The following is a 14,745-nucleotide window of genomic DNA, read 5'->3' on the forward strand; positions in this document are numbered from 1 at the left end:
TCCTTTCTACTGCTGCTCTAACCTTGCTCAGAGTTCTGGTTTTTGTTGTTGTCGTGTGGGTTTTTTAATTATTATTATTATTATTGTGTGTGGGTTTCGTGGTTTTGGTTTTGGTTTGGTTTTGGTTTGTTTTTTCCCCCCACAGAACTTAAAACTCACTCCCAGCTTTTGCTGCCTTGATCCTGAGCCTGGCTTTCTTTTCTTTATTTTGGATTCATTCCTTTCCTCCTATTCCACTTTTTTAAGGAAAGGGAAATCAATGTTCTGGGCTTACTTTATAATGTCTATATATCCTTATGTCAGTATTAATCTCTACGCTTTGGCCTTGTTCAAATGCCACCCAATTTACTACATTGTTTTATTTTCAATAGCCTGAACCTGCATAATTTCAATAACCAATGGTTTTCCATCTTGATCTTTCTAGCTACTGTCTATAAAACAATTCTGTTTAGCTCATTGCTTGTGTCTTGACTCATATCTTTCTTCTCAGATGTTTCCAAGTAGAAGTTGCAAAACCAGATCTTGTTTTGTGTGAAGAAAGAGAATGAAGCCAAATTTGAATTTAATTTTGTATGTGAATGGTGCTTCAGTCATTTTTATCTCCTGCAGAAAGTCTCTGCTGTTTCTTCATGTCGCTTGCCTTCATGAACCTCCAGTCTTCAATAGTTTCGTCTTGTAAAGAGATGTCTGGTCATAGCTGTTGAGGGGAAAATGATCACTCGGTTTATAAGGGCATAAGCTTTTAGAAGTCTTTTAATAGCAGGAGAAAGATTTTTGAAAGGGTGTCTGTATTAAAGGGCAAATGGCCGTATTAGGTTGATAGTGGCTCCTGGTATTACACAGATAGGCTGCTTCATTTTGTGCCCATTGAAATGTTTTTTGGTATCCCAGAGTTAGTTAAAATGCGAAATAACAGGCTCGATGATCGCAAAGGCTTGGATCTTCTTTTTCTGAGATATCCCTGTTAGTAACAAACGGTTGACTATCAGAAGCTTGGCACAGAGTAAAGGGAAGGCATGCAGCTTTTGAATAGGGTAATCTAGTTTTGCTACACCCTCATGACAAATCTGTCTTATACCTGACACGGACATTGACAGCACTAACAATCTCATAAATCAGTCATGGGTAATGCATGTTGAAAGCTGCTACAGGGAAAAAATGAAAGGAAAAAGCGGGGAGACTTCGGAGCAGACCAGGACTATGTTTTTTTCTTCCCATGGCTCAAAGGCAAACTGATTAAAAGCCTCCGTATTCTCTCAGAAAACTTATCACAAGTTACTCCCATCATCCTGTTACAGTACATATGCCAGCAAGTTACATGTCCAGATCAAAATTACTTCTAAATAGGGGGAAAAAAAAGTCTTAACCAGATGTCAAAGAAATCTGCTGGGAAATTGGCTGGTCCCTATGGGAACACTATCATGATGGAGGAGTAAAAATTTGAGAGTAAAGTTAGTACAAAAACTTTTGACAAAACTATGATCATTAGGATTAAAGTTCTTTCTGGTTCAGACTGGGAACTTGTCTAGTTAGGGTTTTACCTTGGAAGCAGTTTCTGGTTTTTGATCAGTTTTAATAGAGGAGCTTCTCCAAGCCAGGTGAGCTGCAGGGTTTGGGGAGCTGTTGGGCTATCTATCGTATGGGAGGGTCATAACAGAACTGACTGCGACATGGAGGAGGGAGAAGGAAGATATTCTTTGAACTCTGAAGAGCTCAGATAACAAGTCTAATTTGGAACTGAGTTGCCAGTGACTCAGAGACGGTTTGTGTCTGACTTGAGGAGTCCGTCTGTGTCCTGTAAGGCAGAGCCTTTTTTTCCTTTCCAAACCTGCCTTGCAAATGCCCAGGGACCGATCCAGAACTCCTCTTCTCAGGCACGATGAAAACTTGTTCTGAATGATGAACGTTAATTTTGGATGTGGCAGCTCCTGCCCAGAGCTCCTGAATATGAATTAGTCTGCCAAAGTATGAACAATAATCTTACAGGTACATATTGCTATGCATACCATGTATATTCTGGTACATCCTGCTCCTTCTCCAACTGATATTAATGTTAGAAAATTAATTGAGCATAAAGATGTAGTATTAGGCCCACAGAGCATGTAATGCTCTACAGCTTTTGTAGTTTAATAATTTAAAGTGAAAATAATTGTATGCATAATTCTATGTGTGTTTATTTATGTATATGGAGTATTGCAAAGCCTTTTCCATTTGGGATGTGATATACAGGTTGGCAAACCCTCTCAATGTGCCATCAGCTTGAATCAAACCCCAAAATATACTCGTTTCAATCCATCATCTGCTGTTTTTTCAATGACCTGCGTGGAACAGGGTTTTCTGGCAGGAAGGTTGAGCGTTAAATGCGTGTAAGAGACCATCTCACGCCTCTCTGCCCTATGGGTGGCCTCCCTAGGACAGGATTAGTGGCTTGTGCTGTTGAGCTGCTGCTGCACTTATTTATGGAAAAACCAAGGAATGAAAGTGCTGCACTTCTGGAGCAAAGTTCTGCTCATTCTAAAAAGGAATTAAGACGTTTTATCTTCTCGTTCTGCAGGAAGTGCATGGACTTCTTTCAACTTACATTGCACTTCCTAACATGAGAGAAAAAAAACCTTTTTAAATGAAAAGAAAATGGTATTTTTCCTGCTAGAATATGGAATAGCATGGCTGTTTTTCCATTACAAGCATTTTTTTTGCTTCATAGCAATTTCCAGGAGGTTTTCAGCTAATGTACTATGGAGACGCACACAAATATGTGCATACATACACATGTGCAATGAAGCATCTAACCTGCTCCATCTTTTCGGCAAAGGTTAATAATGATAGAGTGGGCATAAAAATTAGCTCCTCCTTACTTATGTCTCCTCCTTTCTAGGCAGAAAAGGTGTTAGTATTGCCTTTTCTCATGAAAACAACAAAAACCCAATGAAAATTCAAAAAGAATACAGCCAAGACCTTAATGTTTAAACATGAACTAATATTATAAGCCATGGATTATTAAATCTGGCTGTGATTGTGCTCTTAAAATGTTTGCATTAAGCAAAAAAACCGCAAACACTCCCCCTTCTGCCTAATGGTTCTGTTTGCTATTTCCATAACGACAGATCATGATTTATTATACCCAATTTATTTGGGGTTTTAATAGGATTTTGAAATAAGTCTTCAGCAAACAAAGAGTTTTGGAAGTCAAAATGACAATCAGAAGTTACAACTAAATAATTTACAGCTTCAAGTAACTATGCAGAACTGGTATATTTTTTGGTAGAGTGTAATTAGTAAGACTGACTCCTGCCTCCTTGCAGTCTTTTTGGACAAATAACAAGTAGAAGTGGCTTTTAAGACAAGATTTAGAAAAACAAGACATTGTATTTGCAAGAAAAAGTCCGATTTGAGTATTTTTGAACAAGGTGTAAAACACCCATGAAACTCTAGACAATAATTTTCATCTTACATTAATCTTGTTTAAAACACAAGCTGAGCATTTAGTTATCACCATATCTAGTGACTTTTCAGCAGAGTGTATTGAACAATCAAGGGAAGAAAATCAGTGAAGTGGATGAGAGGAAAGGAACAGTGTCAAATGCGTCCTCAAGAAAAGTGTTACATTGACATGACCTGTGAAACGACATTAACTGTAGGTTACCTATAGTTTGGTATCAGATACTGGAACCTGTTATTTATCAGCAATTTTTTCTGCTTTATAATCACACACGAACTATCCTAAATGATGGAAAATAACTTCCTAATTGTCTAAAAAAAGATAGGGATGTATATTGTCTCAAACAGCCACCTCTAGAAATACAGTAAGAAACTGCAAGGTGTTGAAAGCTAGTTTAGGTTTTCAAATCCAGTCTTGGCAAGGGGTTTTGTTCATTAGCACTGTCTCTTGTAGACATTATGGAGGCAAGGTAATAGAAATCTTTTTTATTGATTGAGGCTGTGCTTCACAAGAGGTGTAATTGCCACCCTAAATTTAATCTTGTAGGTGTTCATCTGGTGCCAACGTTCTGTTTTAGTATTAATGTCTTCCTGGAACTGTTAAAATGAATGCTAAAAACTTAACTTCATACTAACATTACTAACTGTGATTTAGATCAATATGTATTAGGAAAATATAGCGTGTATTTTTGAAGTCTGGTCCTTCATCTAAGTATTTGTTTAGCAGGAAAATTGCAGGGAGTGGAAAGTGTAATTTTTTTAATCTTTTGTGTTCAGGACACTATTTACATTGGAGCAGTTCATAACATAAAATGAAAGATGAAACTTCAAAAATGAAGAATAGAGAGTCATTTATTGGAAAACATTGGCTACATTTAAAAGCATTTTGCTATATTAGTTAGATATGGGGAAAAATGCTACTATTAGGAGCTGGGTGAAAGGGAGGAGGAGTGTTTCTGTGAGTTACAGTACTGACGGTTTTTCCAAGCTTTTTTAAACAGTTAATTTGCAGTATTCGAAGGTCTCACAGTCAGTATTTTTTATTCTTATAAACTGACAGTAAGGGTCAGATCAAATCTTACATCTAGTTAGTGTTGCAGCCCTGAAGGTTTAATCAAAAAAATCCTTACTTGTATCATCGTGCCCTTAATTTACCTCTGGAAGAGCAAGGGAATGTCAGAAGTTCTCCATCAGGGCAGAGACTTTGGTCTGTAGTTGCCATGAATCTTCCAATGAGGCAAATGAAAGGAGAGTGTGAACGTCCAGAGTGTGATTTGGGATTCACCTTGCTGAACCTCAGAGGTGTCCAAGGTGACAGTTTAAAACTCTTTTTTTTTTTTTTTTTTTTCAAGTGAACTTATAATTGGTTTCCTTATTATAGAATCATAGAATGGTTTGGGTTGGAAGGGCCCTTCAAAGCCCACCCAGTGCCCGCCCTGCCATGAGCAGGGACATCTGCACCAGCTCAGGTTGCTCAGAACCCCGTCCAGCCTGGCCTGGGATGTCTCCAGGGATGGGGCATCCACCACCTCTCTGGCCAACCTGAGCCAGGCTCTCACCACCCTCAGTGTAAAAATTCCTTCCTCATGTCCCTTTCTTCCTGCTCTTTCCTCCTCTCCTCAGTTTTCCTGCTGCTGCTCCATCCCATCCCATGTCAGCGCTGCTGCCCGTGATAAAGCCTGCGGCTCATCTTTTGGCCACTGGTAGGTGAACCAGTAGGAGATTTCTTTAAATCTGACTTTTCAGATAAAGACACAAATTTCTGAGGGCACCTAGGTTTTCCAGTATTTCACCAAGCCCCTATCATATGATTAGAAAGCTACTTTTCTAAAATGCTTCTAGGGATTAAGGCTACATGGGTCCTTGTGTGTCCTTAGCATGTCAACCATTAACTTGCCCAGGAGCAACATATAGTCATCACAGAGGAGAACTTGGGTGTAGAGGCAACTAAAAGCCAGCATTTCGCCAGGTATTGCATCAATACCTCTACAAATAAATTCTCACACATTAGCAATTTAGAAAACTAAAGCATTTGGCTTTAGCAGTTACTCAGTGGGAAGACACAGGCTGGAGCTAATGTTAGTTAAACATAGAGGTCTCTCCTTTGGTAGTCACTGAAATTTCTCAGTAGAAGCAGGGTCTTATTTATTAACTTTTCTCTGGACTGTGGGTAAACATACCTGTTTAAAATAAATATGAAGAAATGGAGAAATTTACCTGTGCCTTCAAATTTTAACGAAAACAGAAGAACATAGCACTAAAAATCTTTGTAAAATGGTCTGTCCCATTTGAAAATCTTGTTGTTGTCAGGAGCAGTTGTTGTGGTGGTGTCACTACAGCCATGGATCATGAATTTGAGCCTTGCCAAAGACAGGTTTGAAAATAAATGTAGGTTTATTGACATATGAGAAGAGGGTTTCTTTTATTCTTCTGTGTGATTATATGAGGGAGAAGGGAGAGAACTATATCCTCCCAAATGAAGAACGTGCTCGGTGCCAGGTTATCAATATCCAAATCATCGTCTTCATTGTCCTGCATTTATGTTATCCTCATCCTATTGGAAGCTGCAAAAAAAAGAAATGAAGATTCAGCTCCTTAAGAGACTATAGAAGAAACAGCCTCATGCATGTGGTGTCATATAAGAAATATTATGCTCAAGCGTTCAAATGATTTATTGTAGTTACTGTATTTTCTTTGGAATTTTTATGTAATTATGGCAAAATCACAATCTACATTTTTTTCATTATTTTGACTTAGGTAACCAAAGTTTTTATTAACCAGGGAATGAAGAACATGTTATTGAAAGGGATTAAGCAGTAAAATGATGAATGGAACTGTTTCCAAAGCATGCACATAAAGTGATATCATCTAGCTAAGGCTGATTTCTGCTCCATTGCTTCAACAGGAAAATAGCTATATTGCTGAAATGATTCGGCTTAGGCTCTATTATTTGCGGTGGCGCTTGACAGTTATGGAGTTGGAATTCAATTTCTTTCATCGAAAGCAGGTGTGCCTTAAAAAAAATCACTCTGCCACTTCTGTATAACGCGTGGAGATTATTGGTTTCTTGCCTGAAAGCGTTTCAGTGCACTTATCCCATTTTCATACAGCAGAAGTTGTCCATGAATATCATGTGGTTTAAGTACATGAGTGAATTTTCTTTATCCCAAACCAAGATAATAGATGATATGAAAAGCTTTATTTTATGCTAGCACATAGATTTAAGAACCCATTTTGAAGGGCAGTTTTATAGAAATCTATATTACAAAGCACATAAAGATGTTGATGTAAATTTATTATTCAGGACAAGAAGAAAGGTGCTCCTTAATCTTGATGTATCTGTATTTGATATGACAGGTTAACCTTGATATTAGCATCATGTATCCAAATTTTACTTCCCTGTTTGACTCTAAAATACCTTACCTCAGTTTCTGATAGTGATGTATCCAGGTAGCAGTTGTTTATTTGTGAATAGTACATGGCACATTTATTTTATATGAGAAGAGAGTATACTTCTACAAGTGCCTGCTGGGGCTTAGACAGGTTTAGTTAGAGTAAGGATTTGAGTTTACAAGGAAAATATATGTGTAACATCTGGAAGAGTGATGTGATATATGTATATTTATTGAGGTCAAATAAAAATGTATGTTCATGTCTGTGTCATATTACATATTTCCATGTATCTAGATACACGTTTATACTAGAATGCATGTCTGGATTTTAGATGTATATATATTTGTGTGTGTAAATATATATAATCACTGAGTCATTTAGATTGGAACAGACCCTTAAGATAATTGAGTCCAACTGTTAACCTGGCACTGCCAAGTTCACCTCTAACCCACGTCCCTAAGAACCTCATCTACACGCCTTTGAAACCCCTGCAGGGATGGTGACTCCACCACTGCCCTGGGCAGCCTGCTCCAATGCCTGACAACCTTTTCCAGGAAGAATTTTTTCCTAATTTCCAATCTAAACCTCCTCTAGTGCAATTTGAGGCCATTTCTTCTCGTCTTGTTACTTGGGAGAAGAGACCAACCCCCTCCATGCTCCAAGCTCCTTTCAGGCAGTTGCAGACAGCGATCAGGTCTCCCCTCAGCTCCTGTTCTCCAGGCTGAACAGCCCCAGTTCCCTCAGCTGCTCCCATCACACTGGTGCTCCAGACCCCTCACCAGCTTCATTGCTCTTCTTTGGATGCAGATATATAGAGGTATGTTTATATATAAAATAAGACATTTTATGAAATTTAAAATGCCACGAAGGCGCTGTCCTACTTTCTTTTGGTAGCAACACGTATGAAGGAAGTTGGAGCATATATTTAGCACTTTATAAAGAGCAGAAACTTCTAAGTATTCATGTTAAACAGACCTGTCTGTAGTCACCCCAAAGCTCTGTTCTAAAGGCATGTGTCAGCTGAAGTCAACACATATCAGAGGAGACTTTCAGTAGACTGGTTTCTCCTGTGTTCACGAAACTCTAATAAGAGCTAAAGAAAAACATCATGATTTCCAGATCAGTAATACTTTTCTGTCCTACTTAAACATATAGGATGCATCTTTTTATTGCAGGGAAAGAGCAGAAGTTCAGAATGAACTCTTGTATAAGTTTCTTCATAAGCTTCTCTGAGACTGAAAGTATGTTCAAGTATTCATACTGTGCACTACCATTAAATCCTCACAGGACCAGTGGCAGGCGTTTGTCATCGACAGGATGGAGCACCCATGGAGACCTCCAGGGCAGCACGGATCTGAGCCGGCGAGTTCACCTGGTAGGACACATCTCTGCATGCATTTATCTGGGCACAATCTGAATACGTGAGCAAATATGCATATCGAAGGTGTTCAGTGATATGATGAGGAAGTCACAGTCGTTTTTCTTACTTAAGTAGCATTAACTACTCTTGCATTCCTTTCTAATAAGCAAGTCAATAGTCTGACTGACAATGCCTGTGTAGCTCAATACTGGTTATATTTGACTTTTTTTAAATCTCATATTACATCAATTTATTGGTGAAATAATTTATGAACAGGTATGCCATTTTTTCCTAAAAGTTCACAGATGACTCTCTCATATATTCACAGTCACTGAATACAGCTTGTGTAACTTGAACACCATGATTTGTGGTTTAATGTCTCTTAACGTATAAATGAACAAAGTAATAGTGATGTTAAGGTCACTAACTGCAGTAAAGGGCTGCCTAATACGATAAATTGTTTATTAAAAACATCTTATATTTTCAGGCTGTACTGAAATCAATAGTATGTTTAAGCTTTGGAAGGTAGTCACTAGATTCATTCATAAAGAATGACTGACCTGTTGCTGTTTGATTTACTGGTGAATTTCAGTGTTAAAAATATCTGCTATAAGGTTTGCCTTTTCTTAATTATTTTCTGTAGCAGGCTACACTTCTCAGTACCTTTATGCCTCAGAATAAACATTCAACAGACAGGCAAGTTTAGCACATTAATATTTAAACTGTTACTGGGAAAATGCACTATCATGATAGCTTGTAGCGTAATCTTAATGTACCATTTATATCTGATTAGATAACATTATTTAGCTTAAATTAATTCTGTTGTCTTAATTAATGCTATTACATTAATCCATTCAGAAAGGAAAAAAACCCACCAAAACAAAACAAAGCAAGGAAAGTGTGATGATAAGAGATAGGACAAAAGATATGATATGAATTTCAACTTTCTGAAAAACCCCCTGTTGTACAAATGGTGCAGTGATTGCCTCGGTCTCTTTTGGGAGTCATGCCAAAGTTTTTAACAGTGGTTCCACAGGAAAAGAAAAGTGTTTAGTCTGTTTTGTTTGGGTCGCCCCTTCCAGCCTGGAGCAAATGTGCTCTAATGGCTGCTTTGAATAGAAAAGTCAGCAGGAGTGTTTGTCTTCATGTCTGCCATGAAACTTGCTAAATTATCTGGATCTTTGAAAAAGTCAATACAAATTAAAAATACACAAAAGGTTTCTAAAAGTGTTTGCTATTTTAGCAAGTTCATTAGCCTTTGGAGGAATGCTGTTGGCAGGCTTTGTTTAGCAGAAGTCCAAAACGAAATAAACCAAAAATGTCAGAAAATGAATTGCAAATCATTTGGCAATATGAATGTAAGAACTAGGATGTAGATGATGAATAATTTGGGAAAATGTATATTGTTCCTCCAGGAATCTTAACTACACGAAGGGGAACTATACCAAAGATTGCAGCAGAGAAAGGGGAATAACTTGATTAAGTGAATATGGGCCGTCCAGCTTTTCCAATGCGCTAGCAAGACCAGGCTCCAGACACTATTGAGTTTGAGGAAAAAGAAATTCTGCAGTGAAGCCTTTTTTTCCCAGCTCCCTCTATCTATGTCCTTAGTGTTGTCAGTCTATACTCTGAAAAAAATGCTGCTAAAAATGAATTTTTCACTCTAATTTTTAGGCGCTAAGTTGAAGACCTCCTCCAAGGAGGAAATGAGTGTCTTGCCCAGGGTGAGTGGCGATTACCTCACGTCCCTTCCCTGGCAAAGGGCAGTTGTCGCGGTCCTGCAAGCTGCTGTCACCTCGAGCATCCCTTGCAACTGCTGCTGAGGGAAGGGAACAGGCTGCCCCACTCCAATTTAATCCAGGTTTTTTTAAAAAAAATTACATGCCACTGCTACCGAATTGTTCCCATTACGTGAAGATTCGTAGCAGAAACAGAGCAAAGCGTGAGTTTTAACTCCCGGAGCAAAACAAAGTGGTAAATCGAACAGGAAGGAGGGGAGATGGCAGATGACACAGGCAAGGCTGATGTGCTCAATGCCTTTTCTCCAGTCTTCATGGAAAGGTTAAATGTGACAAAACGTTTAACGTGATCGGAATTAACCAGGGAACAGGAATGAAAGGGAGAATAGGGAAGAAACTGAGTATTTAAATTATTCAGGAAAGTCAGATTTAAGGCCTGTTTACAAGGTTAAATGCAATAACCTGAGATTTGGATTTATGGTATGCTATCTGCTGTGCATTAACTCCCCATATGGTAAGACTTAGTACATAAGAGTTCTTTACATGAAACAGATTTCCAGGTCAACAGGGCCTCAAAGAGTTTACTCCAGAATATTTAAAGATGCAGTTTCTAAACCAGTAGTGATTTGCTTTGAGAACTCCTGAAGATAGAAGTAATCCAAATAAACATAGTACATATCTTTAAATCAAGAGAAAAAAAAAAAAAAGGAAAAGAAAGGAAACAACAGCCGAAGAGTTGGTATGTGGAAAGATGTTTACGCAAATTATTAAACAGTTAATTTATAAGTCCCTCAAGCTAAATAAGGGAAGCAGCCACTGTATCTACCAAGAACAGATATATTTTTCACTTTAGGGGAACTTCTGATATGACTCAGTCAGTCATGCCAGTAAGAATGAATCAGATGAAATAAGTAAGGAGCAAAGCCTGTATTATTAAGGAACAATTTTATCAATAGCGGGTAGGCCCTGATTTTTCTACTATTCACTGCTTTCATTAATGTCTTAGACAATGAGATGTCACATTTTCGAACAATGTCACACCTGAAGGCAGTCCAAGCAGGCTTAGAATTAAAAATCTTTTTGATAAATGTGTAAAATAGCTTGAAATCCATGAAACAAAATGAAGTAAAAATAGTAAAGATGGCGCTTACAAAGGACAAGTCAACTGCATGTATGCCAAGTGGGAAATAAGTCATCAGGTATTGTCCCTGTGGAAAAGACTGAGCAGATTGAGGTGCTGTCGCAGAAAAATGTGCATCTTTTGCTGTAAATGTATTAATCAGAGGCTGGGGAGCACATGGGGAAGCCATTGCTGGGCAATAGCGACCTGAGGGAGTTCAGATGAGGAGCAGAGAACAGGGTTTGAAACTGAGGAAAATGGGAGAAAACCAGGCAGCAGAGACTGCAGTTGTCTTCAAACATGTAAATGTTGTTACTGAAAGAACTCTGATAACTTTTCTCTGTGCCTACCAACGTTACCCCCAGAACTACCAGTTTTACTTGCAACAGAGTGGCTTTATGTTCAGTGTTAGGAAAAGCAAAACTGTGCTCTAATAATGTAGTTAAATACTTGAAAAATTACTTAGATAAATTGTGAGATTTCCATGACTGACAGGTGTGGAGAAGTTGATCAAAGTCTGTTCAGATTGTTCACTTCTACCTGATTCAGTCTGATAGATTAACCCTTGGAAGGCCTATTGTCCCAACTTTTCTACAGGAATATGGGTATGAATCGAATTTATTTACAATTTACTATATATCCATGCTAGTAAATGAGCTTTGCATTTTACTATCCCTCATTTTTTTTTTTTTGAGGAGTATCTCATTTGCTTTAATGTAATATAAGCCATGTAATTTAAACTAGACACCATTAGATCCATCATTTTTATTACTAACTTTGATTCCAGCTTTCAGCAAAGCTCACGTATTGAAGGAAACCAGTTAATTCTCTTTTATTCAGAACATTTGCTTCTCCACATCAAAGCAGTGCACGTTCCTATCAGTGCAGTCAATCAGTATTTTTGCAGAATAAGCCATGAAACTGAAGAGTGCTTCAAACAGCCTTGAAAAACGTGAGATGGGTCATTGCTAGAGAGACCCATGTGTTTACATGTGTCATTGATGGTGTGGCATTTTGGACACACATAGTATGCAAAGTCTTTTTCTACTTTCTTTTTCTTTCAGGACTGATTCGTTGTGTAATAGTTTATTCATGTGAAAAAAAGAAGCCCGTTTTTTTCATTTAATATTTTCTTTTAAATGCAACAACGTTCCACTTCATTTGTGAAACAACAAATATCATACTTCACAATTTCACAACTAGAATAATGCTCTAAAGCAATCCTGGTAATCTTGGTCTGCTGTCCCAAAAATGGCAACTCTTGACCTACCAAGGGAAAATCTCCTGGATATAAACACCTGCAGACAATAACTCCAGTCTATCTTGGCATATTCCTGCTTCTGTTTGGATGACTTCTGTTAATTATTTGAGAAATACGCAGCAAATTTTCCTAGGCTACAGCCAACCTGTTTAATAGATTTTTTTTTTGATATGTAGAAAATTACAACACTTACTCGTCTACATCAGTTGCATTTCAATATTGATGTAGGAGTTGTAATTTAGTATGAGAATGTACTTGTTAAGAAAATCCATACAGAACTTGAATTCTGATATTAAAATCTAATTATCATTAACAGAATGAAGTGACTATCTGAATAGATTTTCATGCTTTCTCTTAATGCATTATGTAATTGAAATAGAAATATGTTGATTTTTGCCCCCAGCCTTTCAGAACAGATAAATGGCAGGGTAACCTGCCTTTTTGAAAGCTGGAGTTTGGGCCAGTCAGGACATCTGAGTGGAATAGCGTTCAAGTTATGGGTACTACCCGTGGCTTAAAAATGCGGCTCTTAAAAATGGCAAACGTAAAAAGTTTTGAGTGTTTGTGACTCTGGAAAGGAGAAGATTCCCTGAGAAACAGGGGATGCAGGATATGAAATAAAGCAGCACTCAAAATAGAAGAGGAAATTAAAGTCGATATGTACACTGTTTAGGCACAGCAGGCAAGACAGAATGAAAGGTTTCGTCTTAGTGGTGATGCAGCAGATAAGCCGGACTCAAAGACATACACTGATGTGATGGTTGGGTCAAGCCAGCTGCCAGATGTATCATAACCTTGCAAACCATTCTGGCAGTGGGACATGGCCTATTGGGGTTTTTTGGGGGTGAGGATGCGTTTGCTCAACCAAGTGCTTCTCAAATTCATGCAAAAAAAAAAAAAAAAGATTCACATGAACTGGATTCAGCGTGCTCTGGTGCTTTGGTCAATGCCGGGAAGAACGAAATTGTTCTTTCTTCATAAGGCAACGGGACCAGCTGTCACGGCAAGAAGATCCAGATCAGGCCAGGTGTCACCTGTTTTAGCTGTCAGTCACCTTGGAAGGGCACAGAAGATTTGGTGCCATCAGCTCTGAGCACACGCGGGAGCACACTCTTGGTAATGGAGCAGCAAGCTGCTGGACAAACTCAAAACCAGAATGAAGCCTACAGAGAGTGGAAGCAAGTACAAGTAGCCTGGGAGGAATATGGAGAAACTGAGGAGCCAGGGATCATGTGAGGAAGGCTGAAGCCCTGGTAGAATTATATCTGGCCAGACACATCAAGGGCAACAAGAAAATCTTCTGTAGCTATGTCAGTGATAAATGGAAGACTAGGGAAAATGTGGGCCCTCTGTGTAAGGAAACAGGAGATCTAGTTACTTGGAGTATGGAGAAGGATGCAGTATTTAACAAGTTTTTGCCTCAGTCTTCACTGATCAGAGGGCTGGAGCACCTCTGCTGTGAGGACAGGCTGAGAGAGTTGGGCTTGTCCAGCCCGGGGAAGAGAAGGCTCCAGGGAGACCTCATACTAACCTTCTAGTACCTAAAGGGGACCTACAAGAAAGCTGGAGAGGGACTTTTTACAAAGGTATGTAGTGATAGGGCAAGGGGTAGAGGCCCTGGCACAGGCTGCTCAGAGGAGCTGTGGACGCCCCATCCCTGGAAGTGTCCAAGGCCAGGTTGGACGGGGCTTTGAGTGACCTGGGCTAGTGGAAGGTGTCCCTGCCCATGGCAGGGGGTGGGACTACATGATGTTTCAGGTGCCTTCCAACCCAAACCATTCTATGATTCTTTCATAAATAAAGCTTTTGTGGGTTTTATATTTGAAGTATTAAACTGTTCCTTGGGGGAAAATTTTGTCTAGAACATGGATACAGGGTTATTTTGGCAGCTTAGCATCCGTTAAACTTCCTTTATACTGTTTTGTAACCTGATTTACATCTTTCATAATGTTAACAAGACTTTAACACATTTTCCTGTAGGCTATTTCAGTTACATTTGGTTATTTTTGTCCCTCTTACCATACGAATCCGGGGTTTGGACCTTACCTTCTTTTCACATGCTGAACCAGTATAGCCACTTCTGCAAGCACAGACGTTTGGTCTTATGCATCTGCTTCCAAATAGACATTTTTGCTCACAAAGTGCTACAAATGAAAGATAAAGTTGTTTAGAAATACACTTATTCTAAGTCTCATAATTAGAAAGGGAATATTTAGATGCTTTTGAAAATGTTGTGACAAAATATATTATTATTCTGTAGTTTCATATGGTGGAGGAAAGGACAATAAATAAAAAATTATTGAGGCATTAAAGATGGTTTGCCATAGGTGCTGTATGTCTGTTATGTTTATAATTTTCTTTGTTTTTTCCTCTTCTCCCCAGTGGTGAGGAAAGAGAACCGTGCTAAAGCAATCACCTCCCTCAGTCAGAAGTG

General features: G+C 38.6%; 1 protein-coding gene and 1 long non-coding RNA gene across 2 annotated transcripts in view; one reads left to right on the plus strand and one right to left on the minus strand.

Moving 5' to 3' along the window:
- Positions 1 to 14,745, plus strand: part of LOC135990471 (uncharacterized) — a 118,122-nt gene that overhangs the window by 95,216 nt on the left and 8,161 nt on the right. Inside the window, exon 3 of the long non-coding RNA XR_010606417.1 lies at positions 8,119 to 8,206. This is a non-coding gene — a long non-coding RNA (uncharacterized LOC135990471). The remainder of the gene's footprint in view (positions 1 to 8,118; positions 8,207 to 14,745) is intronic.
- LOC135990466 (von Willebrand factor D and EGF domain-containing protein-like) overlaps positions 5,387 to 14,745 on the minus strand; it is a 176,335-nt gene continuing 166,976 nt past the window's right edge. The window contains exons 28-29 of the mRNA XM_065638163.1: positions 14,358 to 14,455; positions 5,387 to 6,002 (exon numbers count right to left, since the gene is read on the minus strand). Coding sequence (XP_065494235.1) covers positions 5,988 to 6,002; positions 14,358 to 14,455 — 113 coding nt within the window. The 3' untranslated portion in view covers positions 5,387 to 5,987. The remainder of the gene's footprint in view (positions 6,003 to 14,357; positions 14,456 to 14,745) is intronic.

Source organism: Caloenas nicobarica, chromosome 6, assembly GCF_036013445.1.
Source record: "Caloenas nicobarica isolate bCalNic1 chromosome 6, bCalNic1.hap1, whole genome shotgun sequence".
Taxonomy (NCBI): domain Eukaryota; kingdom Metazoa; phylum Chordata; class Aves; order Columbiformes; family Columbidae; genus Caloenas; species Caloenas nicobarica.